General features: G+C 47.5%; 4 protein-coding genes across 4 annotated transcripts; 2 read left to right on the top strand and 2 right to left on the bottom strand.

Moving 5' to 3' along the window:
* Nucleotides 1–1402: 1402 nt before the first annotated feature.
* DFJ58DRAFT_735888 (uncharacterized protein) lies at nt 1403–3326 on the top strand (the record flags this gene model as incomplete). Its single annotated transcript, XM_041386712.1, has 7 exons — nt 1403–1635; nt 2252–2391; nt 2474–2727; nt 2779–2847; nt 2899–3041; nt 3108–3150; nt 3201–3326. 7 exons carry the CDS (start codon nt 1403–1405, stop codon nt 3324–3326), a joined length of 1008 nt encoding a protein of 335 aa, XP_041236179.1.
* Nucleotides 3327–4026: 700 nt separating this feature from the next.
* On the bottom strand, nt 4027–5627 carry DFJ58DRAFT_735887 (uncharacterized protein; the record flags this gene model as incomplete). Its single annotated transcript, XM_041386711.1, has 4 exons — nt 4027–4599; nt 4658–4821; nt 4877–4918; nt 4973–5627. 4 exons carry the CDS (start codon nt 5625–5627, stop codon nt 4027–4029), a joined length of 1434 nt encoding a protein of 477 aa, XP_041236178.1.
* Nucleotides 5628–5667: 40 nt separating this feature from the next.
* DFJ58DRAFT_735886 (uncharacterized protein) lies at nt 5668–7659 on the bottom strand (the record flags this gene model as incomplete). The annotated part of the gene is made up of 6 exons (XM_041386710.1): nt 5668–5906; nt 5958–6115; nt 6167–6231; nt 6284–6397; nt 6448–6617; nt 6672–7659. The coding sequence occupies 6 exons, from the start codon at nt 7657–7659 to the stop codon at nt 5668–5670; spliced, it is 1734 nt and encodes a 577-aa protein (XP_041236177.1).
* A 2218-nt stretch (nt 7660–9877) lies between these two features.
* On the top strand, nt 9878–10180 carry DFJ58DRAFT_646814 (uncharacterized protein; the record flags this gene model as incomplete). The annotated part of the gene is made up of 1 exon (XM_041381440.1): nt 9878–10180. A coding segment is annotated over one exon (303 nt), but the record flags the coding sequence as incomplete, so codon positions are not given.
* Nucleotides 10181–13731: the final 3551 nt, after the last annotated feature.

Here is a 13731-nt window from a genome sequence, read left to right as displayed (position 1 = left end):
CACTGGCAGGTTAAAGGAGGCAGAAGCAAAGCTCCCACTGTGAAAAAGACGCCAAAGGACATGACGCCAAAGGATTGTCCTCCAATGGCTAACTTGAAGGCTGCGAAAAAAACAACAGGTCATCCCACGCAGAAAACAAGACCAACTGCCACAATGTCCAAAGGCAAATCATCTAGTAGTAAAATTTATTAATCATCTTGACTTGGGAATTATCACTAACACAGAACTAACTAGAGCGGTGACATACCCCACATGACTCGGACGAAGAGGACCTAGAGCGCAGTGACAAACTCAAAGATACCTTCATTCGAAAGAAAGGTTAGTGTATCACAAGCAGAATGAAAACATGACTCACTGTGACCTGCCTTAATGTACTAGTGCAGCTGGCACAGCGAGGTGCCAGAGACTCAGAGGCTCATCACCGTGACAGTGATGGCAAGGATTCTGCGGATGAGATCAACTCTGATGCAATCGCACATGACATGGAGGGCGGTGAGGCGATCTCAACCTGGCTGGGCTGATATGAAATATCTAAAAATGCTCAACCAGTATAAGTGAGTCTTGGCTCTGCCTAGCTGCTATACTCACAGAATGCAAAAACATTCAACCCTAAAGGGGACTACTACTGAACACAGAACCAGATGAAAGAAAGACCCTTGAAGTGCGATGGATGCGTGAAAGCACAAGAAGAAAAGCGAAGTGAGCGCGAAGCGCGAGAGAGCGCACTAAGGTAAGCGCGAGCGTGGGAACGTGAGCGCTAAGGTGTGCATTGTGCGGAACATACCGGATAAGGAAACGGATAAGGAAGCGGATGTGCAAAGTGAGTGCAAACGCAGAGCGAGTGTTATAACAAGCGCAGATAAAGGTCTAGTATAGGCGGATAACAATAACCATTGGAAACACAAAGTGCGCCCAAGTGGTGACTACTACTTTAAAGTAAAACCCAATAGCGAGGGAAGTACAGCAAAGGGGAGTAATAATGATGAAGTAGTAAGTCAGCAAACTTTATACTATGGAAATCACATCGGAAGTGGAAGGGATAGGAGCAATAAGCGCTATGAATACGTAATGACATGTAATAGCGCTGCAATGCTTGTTACAAACCATGAGGCAAGGGATATGACGTACCAATGAGGTGGGTGGACATAGAGGGATGTTCCTGGATGATAGGCGATGAGGGCAATGCAGGGCGCTTGCAGGGCGCTTAAGCGCGAGAAAGCGCGCAAGGTGTGTGTATGGAATGCTGCGCGTTGTGCGGGAAAGTACCGCGCCTATGGCGCGTTTCGCGGGAAAGCTACGCATTATGTGTAAAACGACTAGGGACATGATAGAAGTCGAATATAGCTGATGGTGCGAGTCGTGCATTGAAGGCCAATTGTCATGAGTTGTGAAAAGGTGCGAAATGTGCCCATATGTGCCTGCAGAAACTGCGAGTCTCTACAGCGGTTCAGACATTGATGAAGGAGAGGACGAGATGCCAGAAACGATTGCAAAGCTGATGGATAATGAGGTCCCATTTGCTCCAAGTCAGTACCATCACCAACAGTTGGCACGTTGTAGAGATTCACATTTCTCAACACGCTTCTCATACGACTTCCACGCAACGCACGCTTTGGCGTGTACCAGCGCGTTCAAGTGCGTTCGAGCGCGTTACGGTGCACTTCGTCGCATTTCCTTAGTATCCGTCGCCTGTCCTCCGCATGTCCCGTCCTAGTCCTCCAAGGTCCATTGGTGCGTTTTCCCTTCTTCAGAACTCATATTCCATCACGCAGGCACTAGTACTTATCATCATATCTCGTTATGGACCCTGACTTACCTCACCATTTACCTTAGTACTTCCTATTCGGCTCCGAGCCGTGGGAACTCGCTTAGCATACCTACACGTCACCATGTTTGTTTTCCTGTCACTTACTTCCGCTCCACTACCATCAAAGTGTATAGCTTGAGTTTCTATCTGAATACACCGGTTTTCCTTCCTATTGGCGCTTTGACACCTTTAAGTGTCTATTTCTACATCTATCAAAGTCCTGATTCCCCCATTTGATTGTCATCTCTACTTGAAGCACTCCATTGTGATCGCACGAAGTGCGCTTTGACATTGAAGCGCACTTTTCCGCACTTTCCGCCTTATTAGCGCGTTTAGGCGCTTTTAGCTAGTGCACTTCGCTTTTGGGTGCATTATTTGCCTCAGAGTCCCATTCAGGCTTCGAGACCGAACCGCTGGTTATAGATCCCCCTCACCTTTCACTAGAGGAATCTTTCTCAGTAGCAATCCCCTTGGGACGACTTTCCACTCGTATCCAGAGGAGCACTCGAGAGCCCACTTCCCACTCTTCCCCCTAGCACGCAGCTATCATTCCTCACCCTCAATTGACCGCAACAACGACGGAGGTTAGTAATAGTAAAGAACTGGCTTTGACATCAGTTACAACTAACTTAATACTGATTTGGACCCCAACCTGGGCCAGAGTAGCCGTCTCAGAGTCTTGTGAAACGTCCGACGCCAGTGAACAAGAGTCAAAACCCGAATCACCAAAGTCACTATCTGTCCAGGGAAGTTCCAAGTCGAAGAGTCGCTCTACAAGTACAGCTTTGGCTCACATCGTGGTCGCTGAGGGTGGAAACATAAAGCTACTGGCTCAGAACCTAGAGACACAGAGAGTTGTTAAAGGGGCAATTATGGAGGCAAAGTGTCAACTTGCCTTCGTTGATGGGTTCCCTGAATTAGTTGACAAAAACCAGCTTTCATACTAGTCATTGTTGACTGTTGCAGCGCAGCACAATCTGTGCGAAATTGAGAAACATCATCGCATGGATGAGGACTACATCTCACAACTGGCTAGTCTGGTATGTTTTTTTCTGCGAGTATATACACATATATATTGACTGTGACAACAGGTAGATGCTCGTATACCAATCCTCCGGCGAGAACTGAAAGATGATGCGTGCACAAAGGTCTCTGGCTACTTTCATCTGGGGCATATAGACGTAGAAAAAGCGAAAAATCTTATGGTAAAGCATGCATATATCTATGCAATGAAGTTTGACGCAAGTTTATACTACTACTGCTCATTGGTGTCAAATTACTCACCTTCACGTTTTTGCAGGCCCATAATATCCCTTCACCCATATGAAACAAGCCCTATCAGGGTGAAATCTTAATTGCCCTGATTTTCGGCCATGTTTTTAATGGCTCTCAGTCCATCGGTGTCCGTTTTGCAAAGCATTTTGCCGACCTCGCGGAGAACAATGCCAAGCGTCCAGAGGTACCCATCCCTTTGGTAGCTCTTGTGGTGACTGCGGTATTTCTTTCCTTTCCTTCTTGAATTCATGTTCATTTGATTTTCTTTTCAGGTGTATGCGGCGCTAGTGTGGAAGTCAATGGGTTCACCATCAAAGTTTAACTTTTCGGGTAATCACACCCTTGGACAGCACTTTCAAGATGTTCCCACGTACCGTCAGACTCTATTATTATGTAGCAAATATATAGTCTAAGAGACCCCCTCCTCCAGGAGGCTTCGCCCTAGTTTTCCCAGGATGTGTGGCCATCCCTCGAGAGCATGTAACCAAAGCCTCGTCACAGAGGGTAAGCGCAACCTCCTGGTATGTTCCCTGGAGAGCCTCAACATAGCAGCCTCTCCTGATGCTCACTGCCTGCCTCCCAATGTCAGCATCTCCATATCCCCACGATGTCGGCAAGTGTGATAGCAGATGTGTTCTGGAGCCTCTCCGTATCTGTATGTTATCCATACTTCCATACTTCCATATTCCAGTTTGAATGTTTTATTCCATTTCTGCACCCAATCCTCTGTGATCGTGATTGTCTTGAGGAGTCAAACGAGGCCTGATCACATACAAAATATTGCATTGGCTGATACTATGGTAGATACAAAAGGACACAGTAGATACGTCAACGTTCGACGGCAAGCACGACAACCAAAAATGACGAAACAACTCAATATATACGAGGCCAAGGGAGTCACCTGAATGCAAAAAATGAGGCCTGTGAGCCTAAGGAGCTCGTCCTCAATCCTCCTGGTCCTTGGGGTACTCATTAGGATACTCACGCCCATACCCATGCTGGTATCTGCCTTGTGGACCAAAATATGCACTGCTGGGAGGGTGCCAATAAGTCTCGACATAACCGTTGTATCCATCGCGAGAATTGTGGTAGGGAGCATCATGGTAATCACCGTGATACTGAGGCTGAGGACCATGGGGGGGCTGGGGGGCATGTGCTATATGGGAGTCATGGTAATATTCGGGCGGCGGGTAACGAGCAAAGCCTTGTCCATAGCACGATGACATTGGACCCCTTGGGCATGGACCATACATCCCTGGTCTCATGTCTGCATCGTGCGCCCGCATCATGGAGTGACTCTCAGTATTAAAGTCTCTGTCGGTAGGTGCAGCCGCCATCTCGGATTCGGTATGCTGCTCATGATGGGATCGTGGCATCCCCATGACAGGCTCCCTGCGCCCAATGGGTTGGTCGTGAATTGTTGCAGGCTGCAGGGATGGAGGTTGCATGAGAGGCGACTTAGCTGCTGGCCCAAGAGATTCCCCATGCTGCAGGGATGGAGGTCGCACAACAGGCGACTTAGAAGCTGGTGCGAGAGATCTTGCACTGCACAATGTTGTCCGGGAATAAGTCTACCGAAGCATGACAAGTTGGCAAGGGAGGCAAGGGATGTGTGGGGAGGCTGTTGGTAGCATCAGCATTGCTCAAGCGAGTCTCTGCTGCAGCTTTGTTGACGGCACTACCGTCAGGAGCATCGACGTCATTATCCACGATGGGATCGACTGCAGTCACAGGATGCTCTAAGGATCATGTCAGTCAGTGGAAATTGTAACAATGTAGTCAACAAATTCATACCTTGAGCTGATGAACCATCAAGCAGACATTTAGCAGGTTTGGCTACAATATACATCAGTTGCCTTATAGAAGCAAATGCAAGAGGAACAAACATACCTCGTACCCTCACATCTCGAATATGTTCATCACCGGAGGACTCAGCAGTCCCCGATGGTGCTCTCCTCTCAGGCACCTTGGGTTTAGGCCTCACAGGTACCTTACCTTTCGTCTTCTTTGCTGAAACTGCCTTCTCTGCAGGCGCAACAGACAGTGACCTCTTCTTGGATGCTCGCGAGGCGCCTTCAGATTTTGCCTTCCACTTCTTGGAGGAAACATCATCTTGGTAATTGGAGTTGAGAATCACTGATTCCTCCAGGTTTTCATCTAGGTCCTCTGAGCCAGACGGAGTATCACTAGATGCCAAGGAAATGACCTCCTTGTCAACCTTCTTCTGGCCCGTCAGGTGCTTAACGAGTTTGAATTCTCGGGAGGGGGGAGGCTGAGGGCAGACAGGTGCAGACACGCTTGGTTCATCATCGGACTCGTCAGCAAGAGATGTTGTGGAAGCAGGCAGTGCCAATGCTTTCTTTGATGTTTTGCCTTTGACTATGGAAGTAGCTGTGCTCTGCTTCAGGTGCAGAGCACCCAGGCGATCCGATTTGCCATTCACAAAAAGGCGACGTCCTGCAGTATGAACAGAATATGCTGCAGGAGGCACACCCTCCACTACTGGGCACTCAGAAGTGAGGACTTTAGCTGTATAAAAGATCATTTGTAAGCAGGCAAAGACTGAAATTGAATAAAAACATACCTCACTTAGCTTCGGCAATTTTTTTGATGCTCATGGTCCCCGCCTTCAAGGCTGCAATGACAATGCTGGTCTCCTTCAGAGTCAGGTTTGCAATACCTTTATTTACGGTGGTATGAAAACCACCTGGGAGGAGCACGTCCTCCAGATATCCTTTGATGATCATTGACATATGCGTGAGCTCCGATGGCAGTGTCTTCCATGGAAAAATCTTGTTGGACGTTGGTTTTCTGCCCAGTGCATCTGTCCCTCAATGTCAGCGAACAAACGACAAATGAAATACACTCAAAATACCAATTTGATGATGCAACTCATCCTTGATCCACTTGATTCCATGCTTGGAAATGTCAAGAGATTCTGAAGGGGGGACTGAAGCCCCGCGTACGTTAGCCTCGATCCCAATGCTGTCTTCATCAAAGGCCTCTTCAATGACACCGAGTGATGTCAGGTTACTAATGATTACATGAGAACTTTGTCACCAGGAATGTCGAGACAATACTTACTATACCTGGGCTTTCAAGTGACCGATGATAGTATCTTCATCAGCCCTACAGCGCGATTTCCAAAACTAAAATTAAGATAGTGATTAGGTGACGTTTATGTGGCCTACAAATACTCACACCCTCAGCTCCAGGTGTCGTATGGGCTAGGCCCAGCGAGCCGTCTTGATTAACGACTTTCCCGCACGCTACAAAAGCAGCCTCAAACCCATAGCAAGCTGCTGCAGAGTCCATCTGTCTACCCTCAGTAACACAATAGTAAAACATGACAGAATTATACTCACAAGGCCAGAGATCTTTGTGCCAAATTTCTGGAACTCTTGACCCCGCATGGCAACCGTCTGAGGAATACCCAGGAGCATCACTGACTGTTCATGAAGCTCGAGGATGTTTTGCCACTTGTCCGGGAATGCTGCCTTGAAGAGTTCATAGCAATTAAGGCGCACAGTGGCACCTTGAATCACCACATTAGAATGACAAAACATCAGCCACAAGATGTGAAACTAACTTGGTGTGCCATGAATCTCAGGGGCCCTCCTGCCGAGCCTCGCAAGCTCGTCCTTGAGGTGGTCCTTGAAGTACCTACTGTAAGTGTTCCAATGGTTGACAGTACTGGTGGAGCACGCATGGCTCTTGTTCCAAAGTGTGACGATCTGATGAGTGGGGATGGCTTTTTTGCTACTTAGATCTTGAATCATACGTTCGAGTTCCACGAATCCCTCTCGGAGCACAGCATTTGCTGTCTGAAATCTTCGCCCCTTCACTGTAGGGATGACATCAGATGTATCGTCCACGGGGAAGTCGAAAGCATCATCCATGGGAAAGTCATCAGTGTAAGGATGACCCTCCCATTCTGCAGGCCCTGTGGGAGTAGGAGGTGTGATGTAAGTCTGAGGCACAGCAGGTAGCAACATCGATGAGCCGGCAATGTGGTTGTCATCTCTGCCATTTTCGAAGGAACCCAACATCATACCACTGAAGTCATATTGTTCCAGTGGTAGAAACAAGGGTTTCGTAAAGAAGTTGGGCTGTGGAGGCTGGCCACCATCTGGGCGAGCATTCTCAGATGAATTGATAAGAGGAGCCTTGTAACACACATCTTGTATAGGAAGCTGCAAAGGCACCGAACACTCTCGAAGAGCAGGCTGAGGAGGGGTTGAGTATTCAGCATCAGCGAGCAACGTATCAAGTACCTGTCCATTGGAATCCGCCATAAACTCCTCATTGAGAAGCCGGGCCCGACGCATAGAAGCTTCCTTCACTAAACCCGCATCATGGTTCATAGCTTTGATGTGACTGTGGAGTTTTGTAGGAGTGTGCTCCACTGGTGGATCTTGATAGCGCTTTCCTCCACCAACTTGTTCTTCAACAAAGTCTTCTTCAGTGTGAGGCGCCTCAAGACGCTCGGGCTGCAGGGACTCAGGAGGGGCAGAGTATCCGGGTGGCGGGGAATCTTGAATTTTAGCTGAGGTAATTTTAGCTGAGGTTTGGGTCATAGCTAGGCCGATAAGTTATGATCAAGCCAGGGGCATGAGAGGGAGAAGGAGAAAAATTCAGACTAGAACACAGGAGGGAGAGGGAGAAAAACATACCAATGTCAAAGTATTTTTTAAACAATACAATATGGTAAGGAGGGTAGCGGGAGCGGAAGAGGTCAGACCAAGGGCAAGACACCGTTGAATATGCCCAGGAGAAAAGCTGTCACGAAGAGATCCACTGTCTGAACTTTGAAGACAGAAGTTAGGAACAGAGGTCGTGATCGGCAAGAACAGATTTGTTTAGCTCACATATGGTATTCTGGGAGCATCTGCAGAGCCTTCTCCAGACATCAGAGATTGAATTATCAAGCCTAGCTATGACTAAGGCTTCTGAGTGGTTCAGATTGAGTTCGACGCAGGAGGGAGAAGCAGAAAAACATACCAATGTCACAGTATTTTGTAGGGTCAGACGAAGGGCAAGACACTGTTGAATTTGCCCAGGAGAAAAGCTGTCACGAAGAGATCCGCAGTTGGAAGACAGAAGTCAGTAACTCTTAGCTCACACGTGGTAGTCCAGAGGTAGGCAGGAGCATTGTCAAAGCATCTCCAGATGTTCGAGATTGAATTCTCCATACATTTCATCCATCAGTGTCAAAGTCACAGAGTCGAGATAGTTATACATATACGCAACATATGAGCCGGTTCAGTAGTCGTTGTAGTTCTGGTACAAGCACCCTTTGAGAAAATGAACTACTGCTAACTCGGCATCTCCATCGCTGAGTGCGTGACAGTAGATGTCATCTACCATGGCAATCGTGTCGCTCATGCCCTGGCAAACTTGGTCTGCAGCGCGCCACTTGTCACAGACCCCCCACAATTGAAGTATACCACCTTGCCCTCGAGTAGCCCTCTCGAGGAAGTCCTCGATGCTCGACATTGCACGTTTGAAAATTTCTCGATCTCCGTGACCTCCAGGAGTGTCGGGGATAGATTTTGTGTATTCGGCGAAGACGCCCAAGGTGAATGTTCATGGAGATTGAACATATTGCATGAAGTCGACCTTGGCGTATTTGACCACGGCAATGCAATCAGCCAATGTCTCTCTAATAAAAATATTATAAACACGTCCAAGACAATAATATTTAGGACTTACAATGATTCTGGGGGATCATCTTTGTTGGTGTAGCATCTCTGCCTCCATTTCGTGAGTATCATATCACGGCACCTGTATCTTTGTTCAGCTTGGGAGTATTGGGGGCTAACTGAAACAAATGTCACATACCTGGCATAGTACTGGCAACGCTTGGCCCTCATAGCTTCGAGCTTGGTGGCAGCAGTTTGGTATTCGGTCGGAGGGTCCATAGTGTAACTAACAGTGTGAGATATTGTGAAGTGACGGAGGAATATGAGCACCTACTTGAAAGTACAGTCGAGTGTCCTGGCGTCCAATGTAAGATCTGCATGGATTGAAGTTCTATTGAGACCTAGGAGGATCCACACACCTGGAATTCGAAGATCCGTTACTATGTGTCTGGGCCCATAGCAAACATGCCTCTTTGGTTGTGGGTAAGCAGGAGTATGAAGGACCCATGTGAAGATATGGTTGGGTCTTTCAGGTCATGTCAGTAATTGTAGGACCCACATGACTGAAACTTACAGGCTGCATATCCCGGCACCATGCCAATGAGTCATTTTGACGCGTGAGAAACTTTATGAACCTTCCTTGATGCCATCATCAGCAAGGTATAAGGCGCCTTCTGGCTACTTTGAGCAGGTGCTTCCATCAATCACAAAGGTGCGCTTCTTCATATCTATTGACTCCACCCTCCACTATCAATGAAATCCTCCATTATCGATGATATACACTTACAAACATCAAACGCTAAATCTATGCGCGATTTCGCAATCGATTACATCCTGCCCTCAAGTTGTTGTTCTTCCTTCTTTGTTGATGGACTTTGCAAAGCTCGACCATGTTCTCAACCACATCGCATCGCAGTGTGGGTTGCCTGTGGAGGAAGTGTTACAAGAGTGGCTGGAATGGCGTGAAATCAGTGATCCTGATGATTAGAGGCAGTTGGATGGGTTACCTTGCATCATGGGTGGTTTGATCGCCTTGTGTGGTAAGTTCTGTTCTCAAGGTTTTCACTTGATCACTGAAATCATTGCAGGAAAACTCGACACACGAGCGGGTAACTTCCCTTGGAAGACCTTACCTATCCTACTAGGCAACTGTGGCTGCATCCTCCGTAACTACCCCGACAACACTCTGATGCCTGGTGAGAGATGTACAACGCTCGCAAAGAGCAAAGGCATCCATGACCTCACTCTTCGTGAGCAGAGCGTACTTGTAGATGCTCTCAAAAATGACTTACTGACCCTCCAACACATCACTGATCGTGATGCCCGCCGAAGACTCTTGTTCTCTCGTGACCCCGTCATCTATGGAGAAGCTCCTAGCGCTGAATCACCCCACTCTCATGGACGACGTCAGTTCCTCAATTGTCAGATCGATCACAGGGGTCTCCCTCGTCTCACACTGGACGAGACTTCTCTAGCACCTTCTCCAGTGCCTTCTCCAGCGCCTCCTCATCTTTGTCACCGTCCTCATCCTCAGCGATTCCAATCATCATCCCCTTCTCTAGCGCCTTCTCAAGCGCCTTCTCCAACGCCTTCTCGTCCCCATCCCCGTCCTCGTCCTCAGTGATTCCAATTGTCATCCCCTGAGCCATCTCCTGGCCCTCCTCGTCCCAGGAGTCTCCCTCATCTCACACTGGACGAAACTTCTCCAGCGCCTTCTCACCATTGTCAGAAACTCTGTGTATTTGTTGAAGTGCCACTCGCCCCCACCCTCCTGGAAGTTGATTGCTACACGGCAACTGGAAGAGGTGAGTCATGAAACTCCCTTGCAAACCCTACCTGCCAGTGGAGCCGGGTTAATTCCGGAGATAGCCCACCTCAGCCAAACCTCGATGACTACCATGACGGATGGCCTTGTTGATGATGTAGAAGATTTGTAGAATGACAAATTTCGTACCTGTGGGCTAATTCCAAAAGTAGCCTACCTCAGCCAGACTTCAATGACTACAGATGGCATCATTGATGATATAGAAGATATTGGTGAAGTACCATCTGAGGGACAACTACAACCATGTTGTAGGACATGTCATTGATGGAGTATGGTCAGATGTCCTCTGCAAGAGTGGATTCACAGTAATCAGTGCCCCGTCTCCATGCATGCCCAAGGAGATTTGGAGCCACGACGAAGAACCCTGTGAAAGCCTGTTGAAAACAGAGCACAATTGCCATAGTGTCACAAGACCTGACCTTCTGCTACTAATAGCTGAGTGACACCTTCCCATGAACTTGAGCACAAAATCAATCCATGAATAAGCAAAGCTTTCCTGGGAGCAGTGGGAGAACCCCACTGAGACACCACATTTGACGCATACATGCTGATATGGCCTGGATGATCAAAACTCTGCTAGCGGAGCCTGTATGAATGAAGAAGTTCGGAATTCAAGTCTGACTTCCAAGATCGAGGGAGGAGTTAGATAGGGAAGTAGTCACTAACTCCATCCTTCATTGATTATTGCATAGCTAGCATACTTGAATCAATGTAATTGTAGTTCTGCGCGCATTCCTTCAACTCCACGATGCTCGGTAAGTATGCCATCAATCAGTTAGTTGGGTAGCCTGTTCCTTGCAGGGTTTTCTCGTTCTAACTCTCTTATCCTAAAACTACATGAGTATCTGCGTTCATTGGTCTGAGTTGCTAACTTGATCATTCATAATCAGGTACCATACTTGAATCAGCGTAGTTCTGCGCACATTTTCAGGAGAGTCGAAGAAGCGGATGGATTGTATATCACATGGTAGGTACTCTAATTACAAGTGTGCATATATAATGTCGGAAAGCTATCATGTCCTCCTCGGACATGCCTGGTCCATGGGATCCCCGAAGGACTGCTGCAAGTGCCGCTAAGACCCAGAGACCGCAGTCGTAACCATTCATCTGCAGAGGATTGAGTATTAGTGGATGGGCTACCCACCCTTTAAGATCAATACTAGCTGAGCCACGCCGATGGTGAGCTATGGATGATAATCTTGCGATAAGATTCATAATGTCCTGTTCACATTGTTAATTCAATAATGTGTGAATCAAATTATCACTGACTTTTACATCTGTCTTCCATGGCTGTCGTTCAGCCAGGCTATCGAAGAGATGGAGTTCTTTGGACGGAATATATATGGCACAAAACACCCAGTGTCCGACTGGAGAGGGGCGATGAATAGGTAAAAGCCAGATCTCTCTCTCCCAAAACAACGTCCACGACATATTCCGCCACAGTATGTCGTCCAACGCATTGTATCGAATACGAGGGAGATCATGGGTAGACAGAATAGCACAAGCTCGCACATGCGAGCTCGTCAGCATCTCAGAGTATAATAGTGCTGCACAACCATTGATACACGTGTCATTAAGGCGGGAAGTGGGATGTGCCAGTAAGGACAGATCCATTGCATTGAATACCTGGGGTGGAAAGCCATCTTGGGCTGGTCGTACCCAAGTGAGGGGAGTGTTTGAGGCTGACACGATAATGTGATCCTCTGGATGGGGAACTTTGAAAGAATCTGTGCAAAGATTCTGAGCCCCTTCAGTGACAAATCCCGTATTATACGGGTCACCCGACCTACATAATATCCCGTGTAATACGGGCCAGCAGATTATGGGCCGATGTTATGTATATACCCGATGTTGACGGGTGGGCCGGGAGGAATATTATTTCCGATGGAGACGGGTGGGCCCATCTATGCTGATGTTATATATATCATCGATGATAGCGGATGGGCCGGGAGAAATATTATTATGGAGATGGGTGGGCCCATGTGGGTAATATGTAGAGTAGGATTGACATATATTATAGACCTGAGGAGAGATGTATAGCAAATAGTATTATATAGACGGGTGGGCCGACGTATCAGTATTATTTTGTAGACGGATGGGCCGAGGGAGCGGTGAAATATTTATTAGATAGACAGGTGGGCTGACGTAGGGAAATATTAGATAGACGGGTGAGCCAAGGGTGGGGTGAATTATTTATTACATAGACAGGTGGGCCGACGTGGGGTAATATTAGATAGACAGGTGGGCCGAGGGTGAGGTGAATTATTTATTACATAGACAGGTGGGCCGACGTGGGGTCATATTAGATAGATGGGTGGGCTGAAGTGCAGAATTTTACATAGACGGGTGGGCCGACATCGGGTAATATCAAGTACCAAGTACTAAAACCCAAAACCCAAAACCCAAAACCTGAAACCTGAAACCCGAGCCCTGAACACCCAGACTCGGGACTCAAGAGACTCAAAACTCAAAATTCAAAACTCAACTGGAAACTCATACATTTTTACGAGTTAAGAAAATTCAAATTGAAGATGATATACATTTTTGTCATCTGGAAATACCGAGTACCGAGTACCGAGACCTGATACCCAAGACCCGAGATTCGGCACTTGGTAGTCAGTGAAATGAGTACAGAAATACATAAGATACTACACATTAGTTTCAAATTTTGACTTGTGAATCACAAGTCTCGAGTCTCGAGACTCGAATCACTGAGTACTGACTACCAAGTACCAAGTACCAAGTGCCGAGTGCCGAGTGCCGAGTGCCGAGTGCCGAGTGCCGAGTGCCGAGTGCCGAGTGCCGAGTGCCGAGTGCCGAGTGACCCGATGCTTTTGGGTATTAAAAGCCCTCGCTCTCAGGGGCCCGTCAGAATTTAGATCATCTCAAACGGATGTGATTTGAGTGAGATATGAACAAAATTCTATATACCGGGTGAATTTTGGCATCAGAAGTTCGATGCTTTCGATGTTTTTGATGTCTGGTCTTGATGCTTTCGAGCATTAATATGTAGATAGCCCTTGATCTCAGGGGTGTGGCAGAACTCACATTGTCTCAAACAGATATAATTTGAGTGAGATATTGCAAAATACTATGTATATACTGACTACCGAGTGCTGAGTGCCGAGTTCTGAGTTCTGAGTTCCGAGTGCCAAGTGCCGAGAACCAAGTTCCAAGTGCCG

Source organism: Suillus subalutaceus, assembly GCF_016647625.1.
Source record: "Suillus subalutaceus strain FC151 chromosome Unknown DFJ58scaffold_236, whole genome shotgun sequence".
Lineage (NCBI taxonomy): Eukaryota > Fungi > Basidiomycota > Agaricomycetes > Boletales > Suillaceae > Suillus > Suillus subalutaceus.
This window is presented reverse-complemented; position numbering and strand designations above follow the sequence as displayed.